Source organism: Muscardinus avellanarius (assembly GCF_963383645.1).
Source record: "Muscardinus avellanarius genome assembly, chromosome: 12".
In the NCBI taxonomy this organism is placed as follows: domain Eukaryota; kingdom Metazoa; phylum Chordata; class Mammalia; order Rodentia; family Gliridae; genus Muscardinus; species Muscardinus avellanarius.
The window spans coordinates 84,903,515-84,926,244 of NC_137798.1; the positions used below are offsets into that span (position 1 = coordinate 84,903,515).

The 22,730-nt window shown below is 37.7% G+C and overlaps 1 protein-coding gene across 2 annotated transcripts in view; it reads right to left on the reverse strand.

The window, feature by feature from the left end:
* Positions 1-22,730, reverse strand: part of CEP128 (centrosomal protein 128) — a gene marked incomplete at both ends in the record, with an annotated part of 425,269 nt that overhangs the window by 73,347 nt on the left and 329,192 nt on the right. For both annotated transcript variants that reach the window (XM_080707841.1, XM_080707842.1), the window contains one exon: positions 11,432-11,481. In XM_080707841.1, the coding sequence (XP_080563967.1) occupies positions 11,432-11,481 (50 nt within the window). The remainder of the gene's footprint in view (positions 1-11,431; positions 11,482-22,730) is intronic.

Sequence of the window (22,730 nt, forward strand, 5' to 3'; positions counted from 1 at the left end):
ACAGTGCAGTTTCACAGGCAAATAGACAATAAATATATGTTTACTTCCAGCGAGGCTATTTTGTGTTTTTGCAAGGTACAGGTTAAAGGATACACTGGAAACAGTTCTGGGACCTCTTTCTCAACATTACGTATGCATGAAGAACATTCCAGAACCTCATTTTAAACAGACAGGTGACGTGTAATAAGACTATGTCACAATAAATTTTATGTTCAAATAAAAATGCATTTGTACACATTTTTACATTTACTTCACTATGTAATAAAAAGGGATTATATTTTTGCCATATGCTTTTATTAAGTAGGCTGCAACTCTTCCTCCCTTCAGGGCCTGACATCAGGCTAGCTAAAGCAGATGTAGTCAAGACCACTTGGGAAACAGCAGATAAAGGATACAGGAAAGCAAAACGCTAAGCTTCACTAGCTGTGATTCTGTGTGGCCAGGTGACAGCTGCAGAGTACTGCCACTCCCTCCCCAATTATTTTTAATTTGGACTGCAGGGGTTTATATTTAACCAATGAGCCTATATACGGTCTCTTTCCTCCAACTCCTGTTTCATTCATGACAAATTTATTAATTCTTTTCTAATGACAACTAGATAGCAGTAATGGAATCTCTTGTAGGCAACATCATCTGTTTCGCAGTATAATATGCAAATATAGGAATATTAACAGACATTACATGGTATTTATTAACGGGCCAATAAGCCTTTATGCTTCTAAACATAAACACTAAGATTCTAACAAATTGAATCTAGAATGCAGAAAGTCTAGAAATCAGGGCGCTTTAGAACTAATTTTTTAAAAAAACAAATTAAACACTGATTATGATTAAAAGACCAAGACATGAGAAGAAATGCTTATTAGTCATTTTTCTAGCTCATTTTAGTTTTATCACTTTTTACACAATTTAAAATTTATGGAAACCTAATGTTGCCTTTAATTTTTGCCAGGATATTTTGAACTTGGCTTAATACTGAAATTGAAGAAGCCCGAGGAGGGCTTTAATAACAACTTTCTTCAGTCTGTTTATTTAAAACATGATGAATAAGCAAAAAGAAAAGGTGCCGAATAGAAAAAGAAAAATGATCCTTTCTTCTTCCTAGAAGCGTTTGGGGTTGCTGGATTGTTCCTAATATTGCACCAAGAATTAAAATCTTCCTCACATGCTAGTATCCAAATATATCTCCCGTTGTCCTAGATATACATATGTGAGCATGGAGTCTAGGGTTTTATAAGTAGTTTTTTTGTCTTGTTTTATTTATTTTATGTATTTTTATTGGTGCACTGAAGCCTCACTTCATAATGTAGTTCAGAGTGATAGTGACGTACATGTGCATAAGCACTTAGTCAGCTTCCCTCTGGCTTCCTCCCCAATATAAGTAGTTTTAAAGTTTTAAAAAGGTAGTGAGAGGAGTCACTACTATATAGCCAGATTAATTTAAAAATAATATAGTTTCTTAGATCTTTTATTTTGAGGAGGTAGACTGCCAGTTTTTTTTTTTTTTGGCCATACTAAATGCTTAATATGTCTTTAGTGAATCATCACAAAAAATATGAGAAAGTAAACGGGGGGAAACAGTGACCCCCACAAGCCTGGGGGTAGGCGTGCCGGAATTTTCATCTCCACTACTCTTGAATTCTGTTAGTGTACAGGTATAGTGGTCAAGCAGATTTGATTATAAGTCTCACCCTGACAATTTCTGGCTGAGCAAGCCTTAGCATCCTCATCTATACAATGAAAACAGCAGTATCTACTTTATAGGACTGTTTTGAGAAACAAATGACAGATTTAGAAGTATTAGCACAGGATAGGACACAAAGGGTTGCTCTGTAGCTATTAATATCAATCACTAATGGCTCAGAGGTGATTTTTTTTCCCCAATCTCTTTTGATGAGCAATTACCCTACTGGGCTGATTTAGCAAAATCTTGATAGGGGTTGACACGTGCTAAATAAGTATCTGATAGTAGATTTAAACTCAATATTAGTGAGCTTTCAAGATTTCAGACTGAGGAAAGACAGTCCTGGAAGTAAGAACTACAGTTTATTTTGGTGATGCCCTATCAATGCTTAGGAACTCTGAGATTAAAGAGTCAATGGAAATTTGTTTCAACCAGAAAAGGATTACTGTGGAGTATCTGTTTCCAAGTGTGCTCCACACAGTCATTGAGAACAACAATGTTTTTTGAAATTGCTACTGTTATCCTGAGGGGAGGACACAGTGGATTAACACAGTTGAGACCTACGTAGGGGTGTGACAGGAGATACATAAGCAGGGATGATGGCCTTGAAGTGGTAACTTCAAATTCTGTAGTTTAAGTGAAATCGCCCTGTAATGTAAGATGACCTTTGACTTTCAATACTGGTGTAAACTCCCAGACAAGCTCAATGCTGTGAAATTCTATAATGTGCTAATGGATTTTCCTTTTGCACAAGGCAACATAAGCTGCTATTTACATCAGCCCCAGCCCCCATGGCGCCCAGAGCCGGGATCTCAGAGGGTGGCATCTAGGGATGTTCTCTAGAAGGGCTGCCTGTCCTGATGTCAACTGCCAAAGAGATGGCACATGAAGATGCATAGAATAATCTGAAAGAGCAAGCAGTTTATGAAACCTGTAAACACACCCAGTTGGTTTTCACTACCAAGTTTCTTACTAAATTTCCTGTCATCGAGTAACCCTTGTGCTCTTAAGACTATGCTTTGTCTTTGGCATTTTAAAAATGTTTCCAAGTGGTACCCATTTTTCAAGCAGCTTGTTTGGAAGCCTGACTCAAGGAGGCTGCTGAGTCCTGAAGACTTATGCTTTTCATCCTTTTGGATAAACAGAGCCAGGCACGTTTTTATATTTCTTTCATTTTCAAAAGGAAATAGCCTAGTCAATCAACTTCTGTGTGCTCAGACACAAGAGTACTTCTTTCAGGGTGTTCTATTTCCCACTTTTATTCTGTCATAAATTTGGAATTAAAATTAAGTTGCAAATTTCAGGTAAAACAGGGTGATAAAATTTAATGATCACTAAAATTTCAAGCGGAATTCATTTTACTGAGCTTGGTTGCCTGCTCTTTTGAGGCCTCTTGATGTAGTAAATGGAAGTGTGCCAATCTAATTGGCTGAGACCCTGCGTGACCTAAAGATGGTCTGCTAATGCTTTATCTCTGTTGAGATCTTATACCAAATTTGAGGCTTGTTAAGTTTCTTTACCTTTGAGAAAACAGAGATTTTTATAAGCCATTAAGTCACTTGGCTTTGAAAGTAGCAAAGGGTTATCCAGCCTCCCATATTTAGTTTTATTCATGTCATTGCTTGGAACAGTATTTTTAAAATCATATCTCAGAACAAACAGAGGTACACAGCTAATTGCCTAGGTTTTGAAAAATGCATCTTGAAAAGAATAAGTAGGTATGCATTACATGTTGATTCCTAGAATTAAAGAAGTTCCATTAGAACTCTCATGAGTCATTCTGAGAATGAGCAGGATATATTGCATTGCTTTCTATTTTAATAAAGCCTTAGACAGTTAATGCAATTGATCAATGTATTCAAATTTATCAATTTACTCAAACCTAACAATGTACTTCCATATCTCCCAAGAAAATGAACTTCTGGGGCAAGGAATGGCCCAGTTCTTCTGGAGAGCCAGTGAGAGAGCAGATGTCCCATGTCACCCTCGCTTCCCCTTCTAATGTCAACGAAGGCACTCTGAGCTGCCCCACACCCCTATTTCTAACCACAAGGTCTATTCCCAAACCCTTATGTGGTCTGAAAGCACAGGTTGTACAGCCTGGCAGAAATGATTGACAGCAAAAGCATGGAAATTATCCCACTGGTCTGTCACTAGCCTGGTTTCTCCCATGGTTGCTTAGGTGGAAGAATATCCATTTACTGGCTCCAATGAGATGTGAATGTACTATCTTGTCAGCCTCTGCCAGGGCAATTTCTTTGCCCATGTCAGTCTCATTCTTTGGTGGTTTTTCTTGCCCAGTTTATCTACGACAATGTGCCTGCCATCTCTATGCGGGCATTCTCTATTATAATACCACTCAATTAATATTTATGAGGCTTGTTCCAAGAGAAAAACCCAAGAAAGTCAATTTCTACTTTTTTCCTTAAAACACTGTGCTGCCATAGGCTATTCCATAAATAGCTGAAATACAGTAACGTCTAGGGAAAAGAATATCTTCTTCCTATTCATTTTAATGCTTTACCTAACCACTATTGAGGTAACAAAACCAAACTCTAACACCTGCCCCTCGAGCCCTAAGGCAATTGTAGAAAAGAAGATAGTAATCAAATTCATCAACTAGAACTGTCTGAAAAAGCCAAACAATAGAGAAATTAAACATAATTATGGGTCATATGAAAAATAGCATGTCACTAATGCCATATAATAGTCCTTTAAGGCATACCTTCTGGGGTATTTCAGGAAAAAAAAAATTTACTTTTTGAAAAAAACATAATTTCATTTTTAAACAAAGGACTCAATTCATCTCTAATAAAAGTTCCAGTGATATCAAAGAATATGTGTAGAAATACTTGTGATAGCATTTAGGTTATCGGTCCTGCAACTAAACCGGTTCCTTTGCCTCCCTAAGATAATAAGATTGATATTTATACAGAGCCCCCAAATCAATCTCATGATTGTCACAGTGTGCCTGTTTTTTACTTCCTCATTGTATTTAGCAATCCAAAGGCATAATACTTCCTTCATCATGATCTACCCCAAATATTAACTTAAGTTACATGGCTGTCCATGAAAAGGGTAGGGAAAGAGAGAAGGAGAGGGTGGGACAGGAGGAAAGGAGATTGCAGGGATCCAGCTGCGTCTGACTCCCATCTGTGATATCTCTAGCATACAGCATCACCTCTGACACACAGTAGGTACAAATAAAAAGTAAGTGTGTGGAATTAACATTTACTGAGGACCCACCAGGCTCCAGGGTATCCACATTTCTTATCAAAATCCTCTCAGCAGTCCTATAAAATCAATGTTAGTACTGTCACCAATTTGAAGATAAGGAAGCTGCCATACAATAATCTACAAATGACCCAGTGAAAGAGGAAAACGCAGAGGAAAAGCCCTGGCATGATCCTCTAGCCTGAACTCCTTCCAAAGAAAATGAAAAGAGCGATGTCTGTAAGCTGGCAAAAACGGAGGGACAAATAAGCTTACAGACATTGTTTGGAAAGTTTATAGGTAGGTGGCCCTTTGAAGCTTTTCATAATTAAGCAGGATATTAACGCAAGTATGCTCTGCATTTGGGGGTTTTACAAAGCACCATGGGGAAAAAATAAAAGTCAGGGGAAAGTGAGCCAAGGGGCTGGTATTTGAAAAAAAAAAAAAAAGGAACCAAAACCCAGCAGTGTAGCACCTACCACCAGCAGCCATCACAAGCAAGGTGTGAACTCACTGAATATATTTCAATACATTGGGGGAAAACGAAATACCTTTTGTATCTATTTAAAATGTTTCAGCTGATCTCAAGAGGATTAAAGAAGGACTTTGTTTCAATGCACCTCAAATCCACATGCAAATAGAATGATACAGCACTCCACATTTATAGTCAAAGACAATACTTTGTTTTTGAGAGGAGCAGCGCACAATGTAACTGCAAATGAATGTCACAAAAAAATGAGCCAGACAATGTTAAGCTCCAATGAAGAATTCTAATAATTACAAGAGCATTGTTGCAATCACTGTCAAATACTGGGTTTCCACTGTCCCTGATTCTGCTGGAGACTCAGCAGACTCCCTTGTTCCTGCTGCCCTGGCTGCCATTTCAGCCTCTCTCACTGTTCCTACCACTTACGTCAAATCACCTGCTCACTTCCCACAGGAGGGGGAGCAGAGAAGGAGTGTTGAGAGCACCCTGAGTTGGTACACCTTGGGAGGGGTACAAACTGCCCACGCAAGTGAGAATTGTTTACACGCAGACAGGTTTCCAAGGGCCAAATGGGCCCAATAACCAGAGACCCTGACCAATAAGCAAAGACCCTGACAATAGTTTCCTTGTTTACCCTTTCCTTCCTTGATTCAAATGTGACTACCGTGGTGTTATTTCCTGACTCACCCATGATTCCTTTGTTATTTCTTATGGTTAATAATATAATGTTTTAGTTATAACCCTCAATAAAAGCAAGATGCTGGTGGAAGGATGGCAGGAGCAGAGGCATCTCTCTCCTCCCGGGCCGCCCCAGCTGCCATGTTGACTCCCTTGTCATTCACTTTGAGAGACTATTTTTCATCAATCAATCAATATCAAAGTCATCCGCTACAAAGGAGGGGAAAAAGGAGGGAAATTGAAAAGGGTAAAGAGGGAGAGAGAAACAGAAATGACACGTGTGTGTGTGTATTCCCCCAAAACCAAATTAGATAAAAATGAACTTTAGGACAGGGATGTGTGTTGTTTTTCAATGGGTAAACACTGAGGAGATTCAGAATAGGTGCTAATTAAGAAACCAGCCAGGCACAGCTGTATTACAAGCCTATAATCCCAGTGCTTGGGAGGCTCAGACAGGAGGACCACAGGTTCAAAGACCAGTCACAACAACTTAGCGAGGCTCTCAGTAACCTAGCAATACTCCCCAGTTTCAAATAAAAACTAAAATAGGGTTGGGGGTCTAGCTTTGGAGGTAAGCTGCCCCTGGGTTTAATCCCAGTACCAATAAATAAATAACTACATAGGAGACCAGTAAGGATGGCACTCACTTGTTCAATCCACAAAAATGTCCTCAGAGCCTACTGTGGTAAGGCTGGGCTACATACAGAATATTTGGGGAAAAAACTACATGAGAGTTGCTTCATAGGCATGACATGAAATTATAATCCATTGGATGATGAGTTTTCTTTTGAAACTGAAATCCATAGCTAAAAGGATCCAAAGATTTAATAGATATTTCTTCAGTTCTATTGACTACTTTTCCCTTGAAATACTCTTTTGTTAAGTTTCATAACACAATGCCTCTTGATATCTTATTTTCTTGATGTCTTAGGTAGACTGCTTGGCAGGGCTCTGCCCCTAGTCTGTTATTTCAATATTGGTGTTCCACATGGCTGTGCCTTAGACTTTCATTTTTTTCTCATTTTACGTATTTCTGAGAACTAAGAGTAATGACTCCTAAGGGACTATGAGTATCAGCCATCTCCAATGGATACCACACTGGAGGACAATAAACCCTGCAAGTCCTCTTCACACCCCTTCTGAGCTCCACACACACACAAATACCAGCAAAACAGCACTTCAAAATATCAAAATAAATTCATTCATTGATTTTTGTTTTGAGACAGGATTTCACTAAGTTGCTGGGGGTCTCACTAAACTACCCAGGCCTTAAACTTCCAATCTTCTTTTTTTATTCTCCCAAGTACTGGGATTACAGATGTGTGCCATCAAGCCCAGCTGAAATATCAAAATGAATCAACAACCCGCTCTCATTGACTACCACACTATCTATGAGGTTTCCAAATAAAAAAAAAAACTCAAGAATCGTTCTTAAAGCCTTCTTTTTAATTTCCTAACAGCCTATCTCAAATATCCTTTTATCTTAAGTACTAGGATTAAAACCAGAGGCATTCTGTCTCTGATCCATACCTCCAGCCCTATTTTATTTTTTATTTTGAGAGTCTAAGTTGCAGAGAGCCTCACTACACTGCTCAGGCTGCCCTCAAATCTGCAATCCTTCTGTCTTAGTAACCCAAGTACTGCAATTATAGGTGTATGTCACCACGTCCAGCTTCCATTTGTTATTATATTCTAAAAACAAAACAAAACAAAACAAAAAAACCCACTAAGAAGCTACCACCTGCTTCATGCTTTCAGCTGCTCCCCTATCCAGAAACCATCACCTCTCCCTCAAACCCTCATGAATATCTGCTGAATTGGTCTCACAGGTTTCAACCTTACCAGCCGCCAGTTATTTCCAACTTTCAGCCATTACCTATTGGAAATGCAAATTTGATAATTGTTCTCATGCTTCAAAGACTTCACTGGTTTCACATGCACTAAAGTCCAAACCACTCAGATCCTTGAGACCTCTGCTTGCCTTAGACACCCGTGTCTCTCCTCGTTCAGGTGCTATATATCCCACCACACTGAACGTCCTCTGGTTCCTTAAATATGAAAATTTGCTCTCTTTCACCATAAGCCTGCCCATATTCTTCCTAGTTCCTAAAATATTTTTTACCTTCACTCCAAACATTCCTAGTTAGCTCTTAGCTCATTTAAATACAGGTTTCCTTTGGGAAGCCTATGTGGGTTGTGATCCCCCCGCCCCCAGCTCAGCACATCTACCTTCCATTACACTAAACTCCCCTTCATGTCCATCAGACCTACTCCAACAAATAAGGCCAGCTGTTATTATTATTTGTTCCAGCAGTAACTTACAGATTCCTTCAAATATAATGTCCAATTTTTTTATACACTCTCTGAACTGGTCTTCTCCACTAATTCTGGTACACAGCGTAGAAAGATACCCAGTATCTACAGCTTGATTCTGGACCCCGAGCACTTAGTACAGTGTCAGGCACAGGATTAGTGCTCAGTGAGTGTGTGCAGTATTTCTATTTGCCAGAAACTGGGGAGTTTAATGATAAATAAATGATAAATAAAACTCCCCCTGCCCTTAAGGAGAATGACAGTAAGTGCAGAATGTCTATTATAATGGTGATAAGATGATAATGACTAAATGACACTGACTCCACTTTGGACACAAAAGGATTTGCGAACATTGTAAATTGGAATGAAATATTTAGCCCTCCCTTCTGGGATAATCTATTCTACACTAAACACTTCTAAAAGGCAGTTTTATGATTTTATATTACAAAGGAGAAAATAGTCACAGCAAAGTTATTTGAGTTACCCAAGGTGACCCAGGAATCAGAAGCTCAACCAGGACTTAAAACTCAAATTTCTCAACCTCTAATCTTTGCTGTTTTCATTTTGCGAAACTATTTTTTTCCTTCTTCCCACCAAAGTACTATTTTGCCATTTTAGAAATTCAGCCTACGTTCTTTACTAGTCTCTCCAAACTATCATATATAATCATATATATTTTATGTACATACAGAACGCATTTTTGTGGCACTTCAATTTAAGTCAAGTGCATTCTACCTCTGAGCTACACCCCAGCCTGGTTTTAGTTTTTTAATTTCAAAGGGTCTCACTAAGTTTCCAAGGCCCTCACTAAGTTGCTGAGGCTGGCTGTAAACCTGCGATCTCCTTGTCTCAGCCTCCCAAGTACTGGAATTGCAGGCATACACCACACACTTAGTTCACTAATTTAGATTTGAGCATAGAAACTCAGCAATATAGACATTTTTCCATTTTTCCTCTAGTCTTCACATTAAAGACTTCCTTGATGTGCACTGACCTGTTGTTTTACTGGAGAGGTGTCAATTCCCTGTATTCCTAACAGAGTTGTTAGGATCAGACAACAGTCACCACTACAAAGGGCTAACATTCAACTGTTGTGCTGTAGGACATCATCCTGCATATTCTACATGCATCGATGTCCAGAGCTAGTTGGCTAGTGTGTTCTACTGCACTGAGTGGACAATTTGGTAAAAAAAAAAAAATGCTGCCAATATTGTTAAACATTTGAGAAACAACTTATGTTATTAAGTTGAATGGGCTTACTGATTCCTACAATGGTATTGTGAGGGAAATAAACTTAAAATTATTTGTGCTGACATTTCAAAAGGCTAGGTACATACTCAAAAAATATGTTTTTATGTGACTTTCTGGGGCTGATGACAATCACAACACATAACTTAAATGCTTCAAAAAGACCTTATAACCTTCTCAATAAATATAGTATACATAGAGCTTTTCCTTTTATAAGAAATATTGTTAATGCCAGGCATGGTGGCGCACGCTTATAATCTCAGCGCTGGGGAGGCTGACACAGGAGGATTGCACAGATTCAAAGCCAACCTCAGCTACTTAGTGAGGCTCTTGGCAACTTAGTAGTGAGACCCTGTTTCCAAATAAAAGTATAAAATAGGTCTAGGAGTATAGCCCGGAGGTAGAAAAGGCCCTGGGTTCCACCCCTACTGCCAGCAAAAAAAAAAAAAATTAAATAAATAAATAAATAATTTGTTAATATAAGTTTCACAGAGAGTGACAGGGTGAATATAGACTTGAGGTCTATCCTAACCTCACAGGGCACTCAGCAGTACTCTTTCTATCTATGCAGTCCAAGATATCCAAAGCATTTAATCTCGCACCCAGTTTTACTGCATGCATAGGACTATGCTACTTCAGCTTTTTCAGATAATTTATACAATTCTCTAAATGGATATATTATGAAATTGAAGAATCTCTAATCACAAAATATTCCTCTTATCCTTTGGGATTACTTGACCCATTCTTCGTTCAACAGAAGCAAACATTTTTGGCTTTAAAGCACACAAGCCAGCTCATTATATCACTCTCTCCAGTCCTGACTTACAGCTCCAGGCCCGTGAAGAACTCTAAATGTCCGAAGTATTTACTGTTCTTAACCTATAACGTGACATTAAGTGAATTGGTTCTGTCATGTGCATATAACTGATTATGTTTTCTCTAATAAAGATAGACACTTGAGTTACCCATTTGTAAGTTAGCCCAATATAAAGGGAAGAGAGAACTTCTGTCAGACGCCAACTTAACATCAATTGCTCATACCATGGAAATGTCAATTAAAATTTTAGCAGAATCTTTCAAATGCAATTTCCCAGTCCAAGAAATGTGCATAAACCCATGGTAAATTGAGAGGCCATTCAAGGTAAATCTTAAGGTCCACAAATGTGTTAATATTCCTGGCTGGTCATTGGTAGAAGAAATAAATGGAATGGGGATACTTGGACTTTCACTTGAAAATTTAATTCCATAAATTCATCCTTACGCATCAGCCTTGTTTGGGGGTGAATAGCTTTGAGAGGATGTTACCTTCATTTGCAAGTGTAAAAGTTTCTATTATAGTATACTAAGTAATGAAGGGTTCTTTAAGAGGGAAACTCCCTAATGTATATGATGTATATTCACAAACACTAAGTCAATCACTAAGCCAAACATGAGAGGGGAGGGAGGAGAGAATGGGGTGGGAAGTGAGGAGGGACTAAATGAGTGATGTGTGCAAGTATGCCTCTACCATCTTGTACCCTATTAAGATTATATTAAAATGTATTAATAAAACAATACTGAAGTTAAGGATATAGAGGCTAATACACTAAAAATCAAAAATAGCCTAGAGCCTGAGCTGGCATCTTACTTTAGATTGTAAGTGCATGCAAAGACTTCTAAAGGAAACAAATTCCAACTGTAGCTTTAAAGTTTTACGACGGTATTTGTCCCCTCATTTGCTGTAGCAATCTGAATGTGACAATAATAACAGTGAAAAACAAGTGTTTTAATCCCAAGGATAGTTGCCTCTATTTGAAAATATTCTTTACCTGCAGAGATTCCATTTCTTCATCCTTTCTTTGGGTCTCTTCTAGCAGATCTAAAAAAAGGAAAGTAAAATACCCATCAGAATGCAATATAAAAGTGGGTTATGTCTTATTATCAAAGGCAATTCAGCTCGGTATCATGCATGGGGAAGAGGAGGGATGGTGTGGAATCTGAGGGGAAGCCCCCTAAGTGCTGTGTGCATGGATGTCCCTCCCACTCTGAACTTTATTATGATGCATGATCACAATGCACCAATAAAAGTATATTAAAAAATTCAGTTACTAGCTTGTACAAATTGTTGCCTGGGAAGAGAAATTAATGTTGACATAAGAGCAGAAATACCCTCTGATCCCAGCTGATGAGATGTGGCAGAGCTCTATACTGTGCCAAACCTAAGATAGCTGAGAAGACCTGGGAGGTCTCAATGATACCAAATCACTTACAAATCCCAAATCGTATCTCCATTTTTGGAATTTGGTGCAATGATTATATAACTCAAAATTAATATGAAATGTCATTTTTCTTAAAAAAATCTTTTCTTTTGAAAAAATCATTTTTTCTTTTGAAAAAATTAGAAACAAACCATTTGCTCTTAAAATAAGCTCCTAAGGTAAGTTCTACCCCCAGAGTCAATTTTATAGCCAAATTAAAACACCCTGTAATAATGAGTGTTATTAATGAAAGTACAGCACCACCTCTACTGTAAAATCATATTAATTATCATTTCACACTGAGAGAGTGGGATGCATTGAAGTTATATCTGACCAAGAGTTTGGCACCATCTCAGAGAAATTAGTGGCTGGAAAGGAAGGGAGTCAACTCAAGAGATCTGTCTCAACGCACACATACTGCCACCGTGTCTCAGTGCCCTGCATTAATTTATGAACGTGCTATAAAGGAAAATATATTTGGCAGAGCAGAATTTTCTGCCTGCAGCGATACCACCCTGTGCTATGATCTTATTCCATTTCACAAACCTTAAGAAGGCTGGGCTGAGTAAGAACCTGGCTGAAAACTGGCAAGAAACAACTATAGCACAGCACAGTATTATTAGCATTTGCCTTACTCTGTGATTACAGTAACATACCAAGAGGCTGTGATACATAAAAGGAAAATATATATTATAAGAGTTCAATAAAAATCCCAGAAAGTCACATGCAAATGTTTTTCACAAGTGCTACACTAAATACAGAAGGAAGTGGAAATCTAACAGGTGGCAAAGTCACTCTGGAAGATGTCATAACCGGGCAGGCAAGAAGATATAATTGGTGGTGACAGCCCTTTGAAACTGCACGACTAAGTGGCAAGCAATCCCCACAGACAAAGTGCTGCGATTAAGGTTAGGAGGTAGAGTCTGTATCCCTGGGAGGAAATGACTTCGGCTTTCAGGTTCTTTAGCTATAAGGTGTAGAAACAAAGCGCCCTCAATCATTCCTTTTCCTGCCAGCTTACTCATTTGCATTGAGATGCTACTGCTCCTTCTACCAAGTAGGCACGCCCATCTACGTTCCAATGCATGCATCTGACGTGATTTGTTAAACAGAATACAGCAAAAGCAGCTCTGGGCCCATCTGCACTGAAGCTTTGAGAGGCCTGCACACCTTCACTTCTCCACTCAGAACCCAGAGAAGAGAGATTCATGACCCAGGGCTCTTCTAAGCCCAACGCTCTGAAGGCTGTCGGAGCTGGCAACCAGCAAATGCCCCGAAGCAGTGCTGTCCACCTAATCTGAAGCTGACTACCTACAATTCAGATGGAAGCCAAAAGGTGACCAGAGAAATGGCGCAGCTGAGCCAACACCAACTCATGAGCTTAATAAATGAAGCTTCAGGATGGTTTGGTACCAAGAACTTGCTGATAGGAACCGGTTGCTGACTGTGCTACAAGCATTTAGAATCTATTAAAAGGATATAGAAGCAATTCATATATTATATGTTATATAGAAGCAATTAATTAACTGATTGATTAAGTGACATATACATGGGAAAAGTGGATACAGAATCTTCAGAGGACAATAAGAGAAGGTGTGGGTGGTAGGGATGTAGGTAGGTAGTATGAACTAGTGGGCACTTTATTCTGTGTATCTCTAATATTTCTGTCCACTACACTCAAAAGGAAATTGTGAGAATAGCTGATGAGCCTCTTGCCTACTGCTTAGCTAAGGCAAAGTAGAAAGCACTTCCACTGATAACCCCAAAACGATTAAACTAAGAAAAGACATAACAGTTGCCTATGTAAAGTTAAGATACTAATAAATCAAGATAAATATCAGAGATCAAAACAAATGTCCATTCCAACTAGTTTCAGTAAATTGGGTTTTAATCCCAACTCTCTTCAATATTTGTGAGTTATAAGGTCACAGCTCTCTTGCTATGAGGGTGTGGTCACGTTTTTGTACTATTTCTGGATATTAGGAGGTTCTCACTAGTGGGCTCCATCGGCCACAAAATATAACTTTAATTTTATTTCCTTAGACAAGTCTCTGAAGATGCAGTTGGATTAAATCATGTTATTTCTATTCAGAAACCTGGAGAACTTAGCACTAGGAAGAACTTCCTATTCTACACTGAAATATTTCATTCTATAATAAATAGGTAAAAATGTGAGGCTCAAAGAAAGCAAATGGTTTGCCTGAGATTTACCTAGTTAGTACTAAAACTACATCTAGAGCCTTGCTTTCTCATGTTGTACTCTACCTAACATATCATGTTCTCACTTGTACCACTCAGTGCTTAATTATACCCTTGCGTACACTATTACTTGTAAAAAAAAAAAAAAAGAAAAAAAAAGAAAAAGAAAAAGAAAAAGAAAAAGAAAAAAAAAAAGGAAAAAAAAACTCACATGCTTGTATTTCTCCCACTTGCTTTGGGAGTTCTCTGATGTCAACAACCAGAGCATCCATGACTCCATTACTACTCACTCTCTACCTTTGGTACTTAACTTATATCCCAAATTGCCTTACTCACCTACATCAACTACCCACTTGTTAGGTGCATTGTTCAAGTACATGCATTTGGAATGATAAATAGGGCTATTAACCTGTGCTGATGAAATATGGCTACCAGGCATCACTGAGTAAAACTACTCTACTGTAAGTGGATGCAAGCCAAGAGAATATAGGGGAGACCTCTACTAAATAGTCGGAGGGAAATAAGAGTGACAACCAAGCATGATTAGTGCCCTTGTTATAAAGAGACGTCTTGTTGCTTGTTCTTACAAACTTCAGAACAAAGGATCAACATGGGAAAAGCTGAAGGACTGCTCTGCTCCCTTGCCTACCAGGGGCATGTAATTTTCTTTGATTATTTTCTGATTGGCTGTTTAAGACAAACAGCAATTCAACTGCCAAGCAAACTGTCTAGGCTAAATGTGTTTCCATCAACATTAGTTAAGGGAAGATTTTTGGTGGAAAGGGTGGTTCCCTCTATATTTTCCTCGGATCAGCGTGAATTTTTAAGTGAGCTAATATTAAACATATTATGACATATAGTCCTTGGGGGGAATTTCATATAAAACAACAGGACATCAGGAGAACTGGAGAATCTAGTTGTTTGACACTTCTCTGGGTAATCCTGACCATATTTTTGGCCAAGATGGTTTGGTACCACTTCCTCTGCACTCTTTAAAACGAGTGGTCTGGCTTTTTAAGGAGGTTGGACACTTTCATGTTGTTTCTGGCTTCTGGTAGCCAAGAAAAATCTGTATTTAAAAGGTGAACCATGTTCAGGTGTACATCAGCAACCTTCCCATCTAGTAACTTGACCATTCATAGGAATTTTGAAGATCAATGTCAATCACTAAGCCAAACATGAAAAGGAGGGAGGGGAAGGGAATGGAGTAGGAATTGGATAAAGGCTAAAGCGATGTGTGCATATATGTCTCTAACATCTTGTACTCCATTAAGATGCATTGCTACAATGCATCAATAAAAAAAAAGAAATGACTTTTTTTCTTTAGCAGTTACTGTAAAATAGTTCATCCATATTATAAGTCAGGCTAGCTGATAATGCAAAGAAAGTTATAGAAACAGAGGCTTAAGGTACAGGAACATCAGGGCAAGAGTACTGCACAGGACACTACTAGCAGTAGGATATTTTGAATTAATTATTGTACTTTAGAGAAAAACATTTAGCTCCTGTATCCTGTACCTCACATAAAAATTCAGTGCTCCATTCAGTGTTCTCTTGTTATTCTTGACATTTATAAAAAATAACCATGATGTAAATACTCGAGTATTCCTATGGTATTGGGGATTGAATCCAGGAGCATTCTTCCTCCGAGACACACTCCCAGTTCCTTTTCTTTTTTCTTTTGAAACAGAATATTATGAAGTTGTGAAGACCTCTTTAAGTTGTTGAGGCTATCCTCAAAACTGTGGTTCCCTTGTCTCAGCCTCCCAAGTACTGAGATGACAGGCATATGCCACCCTGTTAAGCTTAAGAGTTAAATATTTTTAAAAAGAAGTTTGTGTATCCCTCTTTGTGGATAGCCGTCATAGTATAATGAAATCCATAAAATTTTACAACTCATACAAAGCCACTAACAATGGACTTTGCCTCCCAGTTACACTCAAATGCTCAAGCCATCAGCTACATGCCCAAGACAATGGCCAATTTATCCATTTCTTCTTTGGCTATCCAACCAGTTACTGAAATCATTGATGTTTTCTGTCCCACAAATGGGGACAAAGAAATTGTAATCTCAGGTTTTCATTTATTTTAAGAAAAATAATTCAATTTTATGAGTAAAATACATATAATTTATTTGTATATAACAAATAAATTTAAAAATGAAAGTGGGAGCCAGACTACAAAGCTACCCTTCTAACCAGAGAAGGACCCCTTTGATATCGTGGTCAAACTCTAAAGCTCCACAGTACATTGATCGAAAAACCACAGACCGAATCTAACCTTCTCACATCATACAAATTGAAGACTGAGTTCCAAGAGATCTAGCGCCTCTGTCCGTGTCACACAGCCAGTTAACAGAAGTGCATGAATTTGAACACAAGAGCTTCTGAACTGGATCAGGTTCTAGGAATTTTTTTTTTTCACAAAACTGACTTTGCATTTCAATTCCTGTATGAAATGGCACAGTATTCCAAATTCTACCATAAATACATTTTCCAATTCCTCCCCAAACTAAAAAAAAAAAAAAAGTAACATTAAAAATCTATGAGAAGGCCCACAGTTATTAGCCATCCACATGGAAATTCCAAAAATCAGAGATTGCATTAAAAGATGTGACCCTGATAGGAAGCAAGTATCTACACACTTGATAGGCAGTTGTCATATTGAGGCATCTTCAAATATACAGTATACAGAATAGTTTGCAGAAGAAAGCAACAAGGAAAAATCTCTTTCAAGAAATAATAGTTGAGTAGTTTCTCAGTGGAATATAATATTGGCCAGCAAATTGTTTTCCCAGTTCATTACATGAGTGAGTAAGTAAGATAAATGTGTAACCATACAACACCGCAGCCCAAATCTCTCCAACAATCAAATGTGTTTGGCTTTAAGTGAATACAGTTGGGCCCTGTACATTCCATATGGATTCAACCAACGGTGGATTGAAAATATTCTTCTAAAAAATGTCTCTGCACTGAACATGTACAGACTTTTTCCTTCCTATTCTTCCCTAAACAATATATTATAATAACTATGTAGCATCTACATTTTATCAGGTATTATAAGTAATCTAGGGACAATTAAAATTACAAACATAGGTAATAAGCAAATACTACACATTTTATACAAAGGACCTCAAAAGCCTTGAAGTCTGGTGCCTGTGAAAACCAAGCCCTGGTGGCTATGAGGAATAACTAGATGCAAACACTTAAAATAGTTTCTGGTACATAGTAAGAATTAGATACATTTTAGTGCTTATTATTATTTTAAAAGTAACCCTCGAGGCATTTGTCTTCTAAAATCAGAAAAAAATGTGTGAAAAATAATCAGTTTGAATTTAAAACAAACAAGCAAGAGAGTCCCCCCAGTGCACTGCTTTTAGACTCCATTATGATAGGTAGCTACATTATTTAAAACTCTGCCATATCTACTGCCACCCACTGGTACATATCTAGATATACCACAATGAAATAAACATTTGATCGTCAGGCTCTACCACAGAAAGCACACAGTTTAAAAGGAAGAACAACATTCAAAAAATTTGGCTACCCTTTGTATTTTGCATCAGACACTGAAACAACATATCAGTCAACAGATGGAGCTCACGTGGCCCAGTAAATGAAAGGCTCATAGGTTTCTGTCTGCCGTGGGTACGTGGTAAAACAACCAAACACAGGTACTGACTGATGTTTTTGTTTGATGTTAAATCATTTCTGGTGAAGAACAGCATTTGACAAGCGCAGAGCCTTAAAGTCTCCTGCCCACAAAACTGTTACAGAATAGAAGAGAGCACAATAATCTACCCCACTTCACCTCATTCTCAGCTCTAATACTCAGAAATATCAATTTATAGAATCAAAATTTTGACCCAGTTACCTGTTAAGATTTTTGCCATTCCTATTAACAACAAGAACAGGGAAAATGAGCATGAGTTTATTACAAAACAAACTGCTGCCCTCGATAAGTCAAGGGGCTGTCTTGGTCAAAAGGACGACATGTGAGAAATAGCAACATAGGCAAGATATGATTGGTTGGAAATACTACTTTAAATCTGATTTTTTTTTTTTTTTGAGGTACTAGGGATGAAACCCAGGGACATTCTACCTATGAGCTATATCCCCCGCCCTATTTTTTATTCTTTATTTTGAAACAGGGTCTCAACGGAACTGCAAAGGGCCTCACTAAGTAGCTGAGGCTGTTGGCCAGCCACGATCCTCCTGTCTCAGCCTCCCAGATGATGAGATTACAAGCGTGTGCCATGCCCAGCTAAAATCTATAATTTAAAAAGTCTCAAAAAATCTCCAGGCGTGGTGGCGCATGCTTGTAATCCCAGTGCTTGGGAGGCGGAGACAGAAGGATTGCACAGGTTTGAAGCCAGCCTTGCTGGCTTAAGAGACCCTGTTTCCAAATAAAATATAGAAAATAGGTCTGGGAGTGTAACCAGAGGTAGAAGGGTTCCATCCCCAGTACCACCAAAAAAAAAAAAAAAGTCTCAGAAAATCAATATCCAGTTCAGATATGACAAATTCTTCCAAGAGCTTAAAGAATTAGCAACAACTAGCACACAATCTTTTCCAAAAAAGAAGAAAAAAGGAATACTTCACTTCGTTTGCTTTACATTATTTTGATTCCCCAAACAGTAGTTCCTCCTCACATCACACCTAATAAAAGGAAAAATATCAGGATCCTTCTGAACAGATGCAGAAATCTTTAACAAAATATTAGCAATTAGAGTTTAGCAATTTATAAATAGCATTATATATTATGGTCATGTTAGTATTATTATAGGGAAGGTTGGTTCAGTATTTGTGTGTGTGTGTGTGTGTGTGTGTGTGTGTGTGTGTGGTACTGGGAATGGAACCCAGGGGCCTTCTAGCTCTGGGCTACACTCCCAGACCTATTTTATATTTTTTTACTTGGAAACAGGGTTTCTTAAACCAGCGCGGCTGGCTTCGAACCTGTGCAATCCTCCTGTCTCCACCTCCCAAGCACGGGGATTATAAGTGTGCGCTACCACGCCCGGCGGTTCGATATTTTTTTTTAAAAATCAGTCTATCATTTCAACAGAGTAAAGAAGAATAATCACATGATCAGTCAATCAATTAAATCTTTTTGACAAAACTCATCACATATTCATGATTGATAAGAACACTCAGAAAAAGTGATAGAAGGGAACTTCCTCAGCTTACTAGATATCTACCAAAAAAGAAAAACTACAACTAATATACAGATTGCTTTTCTCTTAAGATCAGAAATAATAGAAGATTTACTCTCATAATTCATATTCATCAAGATACTAGAAGTTCTGTCCATGCACTAATGAAAAAAAAATAAAAGGCACAAGGTTTGGAAATAAAGACATAGAACTGTCCCTATTTGTAGATGACATGATTTTCTTTATAAAATTTTCAAAGAATATAAAAACCAACCATAACAATAACCCAAGATGTAGAAGTTCAAAAAGCTCATATGATATAACATCAATATACATTAATTTCTGTACAATATAAAAGAACTTGTTGACCCCAGAATTAATATTACAATAGCACTAGAAATCATTAAAAAGTGAAATACATAAGTGTCTTTTTTTTTTTTTTCCCAGTACTGGGGATGGAACCCAGGGGCATTCTATCTTCAAGCTCTGCCCCTGAGCCCTATTTTTATTCTTTATTTTGAAACAGGGTCTCAATGAGTTTCAGAGGGCCTCACTAAGTTGCTGAGGCTGAACACAAACCATGATCCTCCGGTCTCAGCCTCAGCCTCCCAAATTCTGGGATTAAAAGTGTGCACCGCTACGCCGGACTTGGTAAATATCTACTTAATACAACATGTAAAGCACTTGTTTGCTGAAAACTGTAAAATATTGATGAAATACTTTGTTTAGGTCTTAGAGAAGACTTAAGCAAATGGTGAAACACTGTATTCATGAATATAAAGATGTCAATTTTCTCCAAATTGATACACAATTTGTAGATATATAGTTTTCTCCAATTGATATACAAAGTTCTATATAATTTGTCTAAAAATTATAGTAGTTTTTTATAGTTAAAGACAAGATTACTGTGAAATGTATACGGGATGGAAAAGGAACTAGAATAGTTAAAACGAAACTTAAAAATAAGAATACACTGAGAGAAATCCAACTATCTATATTCTGAGTTTCCTATATAGCTACAGAAAACTAGACTGCATGGTTTTGCTGGAGGAATATACATACAGATAAAGGAAAAGAAGAGAGAGCTAATGAAACAGAAGAGAAAATACGAGTTATAGAAATACAAATTATAGAAAGATATAAGAGGTTACCAGGGGTTAAGGATGACTGGCTTTGGGAAAGAAGTGGGTGCAGCTATACAAGACAACATAAAAGACCTCTGTGATAGTGGAAATGTCCCAGATTTTTAATTCAATATTAGTACCATGGTTGTAATAGAGTAAAATAGCTTTGCAAGCTATTTTCATTGGAAAAAATGGTTTTAAAGGCTTTGTACATTATTGGATATTGCATAATATTTACAACTTAAAAGAAAAAGTTTAGTTTTTCAAAATCCAGAAAAATTTTAGGCAAAATAATTACTTTGAGATGAGTTCCTCAGTATATGTCCTTCCTGGGGCAGTTCATTCCAACTCTGCTAGTCCACACTATCAAAATATCTTCTGTATACCCCTGCATTTACTCACGATTATAAAACCAAATACATAATTTGACAGTTAACTGTTTAAGCAAAAAGCAGTAACAAAAAACTTGGATACTTGAGGAAGTACGGATGTTGCAATCACTAAGAAAACTAAAGAAAACCATACTTAAAGAACTAAAAGTATCAAAATGATATCTCACAAAATAAAAAAGTTTCAATAAGGAGATACAAAAAAAGAATCAAATAGAAATACCAAATTGAAAAGCACAATAACTGAAATGAAACAATATACCAGAGAGGCTCAACACCAAATGTCAACAAGCAGAAAAGGCAAAGAACTTAAAAAGAGGTCAATTGAAGTTACAGAGTCAGTGGAACAGAAAGAAAAGAGATTGCAGAAAAATAAATAGAGGCTTTGGCTTCAAGGGCAGTGGTATACTTTGAAGGGTATCAACATACACATAATGGTATTGCCATTGTGTGGCATACGTTGGACATGTAATGGTAATCCCACTCTGTGTATGTTGACATAGAGGGGAAATGGAAGGGGGAGAGAAAATATTGAAATAATGGCTAGAAATCAACAAATGACAAACAAGATAAATTTAAGAGAGACACACCTAAGCATATCATAATTGAATTCTCAAAAGCCAAGGGGTGGGACGACTCAACAACTGCTGTGTTTATGTATGCCACTATCACAATTTATACATTATGATGAGACACTAAGACTATAATGTACCAAAAAAATTTAAAAAATAGCCAATGAGAAAAAGAAAATCTTGAATGTATATATGGGAGAAATGACTTATTGCACAGAATGAAATTATTGGCCTACTTCTCATCAGAAATCCTAAAGGCCAGAAATCAGTGAGATGACAGAGTCAAAAAGTTTTCATTTTTTAAGTCATGAAAGACAAATGGTCAATAAATACATAAAAAAAATGTGCAAAACATAAGCTGGGTGTGGTGGTGCACGCTTGTAATCCCAGCACTTGGGAGGCTGAGACAGGAGGATTGCCCAGGTTCAAAGACAGCCTCTTTTGCCTTAAGAGACCCTGTTTAAAAAAAAAAAAATTGGTCTGGGAGTGTTGCCCAGAGCTCAAAGGCCCCTGGGTTCCATCCCCAGTACCACCAAAAAAAAAAAAAAAAAAAAAAAAGTTCAACATCATTAGCAATCAGAGAGATGCAAATCAAAACTACACTGAGATTCCATCTAACCCCAATCAGAATGGCAATCATTATGAAGTCAAAGAATAATAAATGTTGGCGAGGATGTGGGGAAATTGGAACTTTTCTACACTGTTGATGGGAATTCAAATTAGTTCAGCCACTACAGACATCAATCCACCATATGATTCAGCTATTCCACTCCTGTATATCTTTCTAATGGGAGTGAAAACAGAGAACTACCCATATTCACAGCAGCACAATTCACTATAGCCAAATCATGGAACCAACCTAGGTGCCCATCAACAATGGAATGGATTACAAATTATGGGATATTCACACGGATTACAAATTATGGGATATTCACACAATGGAATTCTACTCACCAATAAAGAACAACAAAATTATGTCATCTGAAAGAAAATGGAAGAACCTATAGATCATTATGTTAAGTGAGATTAGCCAGTTACAGAAACTGAAGGTCATATATTTTCTCTGATATGGGGATACCAGAGGGACTCCAGGTAATGGAGGAGAGACCTCAGTGGAGACAAGGAGGTGGTCTAAGGGAACGGAAGGGGGAGGAGTGAAGTTCACTGAAGAAGTACTACCATCAGCTGTGTGTACATATGTGAAAATACCAATGTCAATCTCAAGACTGTGTATGAAGAAGGTGGATGGGGAGGCAGCAGGGGGAGGGGCATCAAGCGCTGTGCATGTGTGTCACTGTCAACATGATTTACATTATGACGTGAGACTGTAATGCACCAATAAAAGCATTTTAAGAGGTCATGAAAAATTCTGTATCTGGCAAAACTGTACTTAAAAAATCAAAGAAAAACTTATAGCATTCCAAGAGTCCTTTA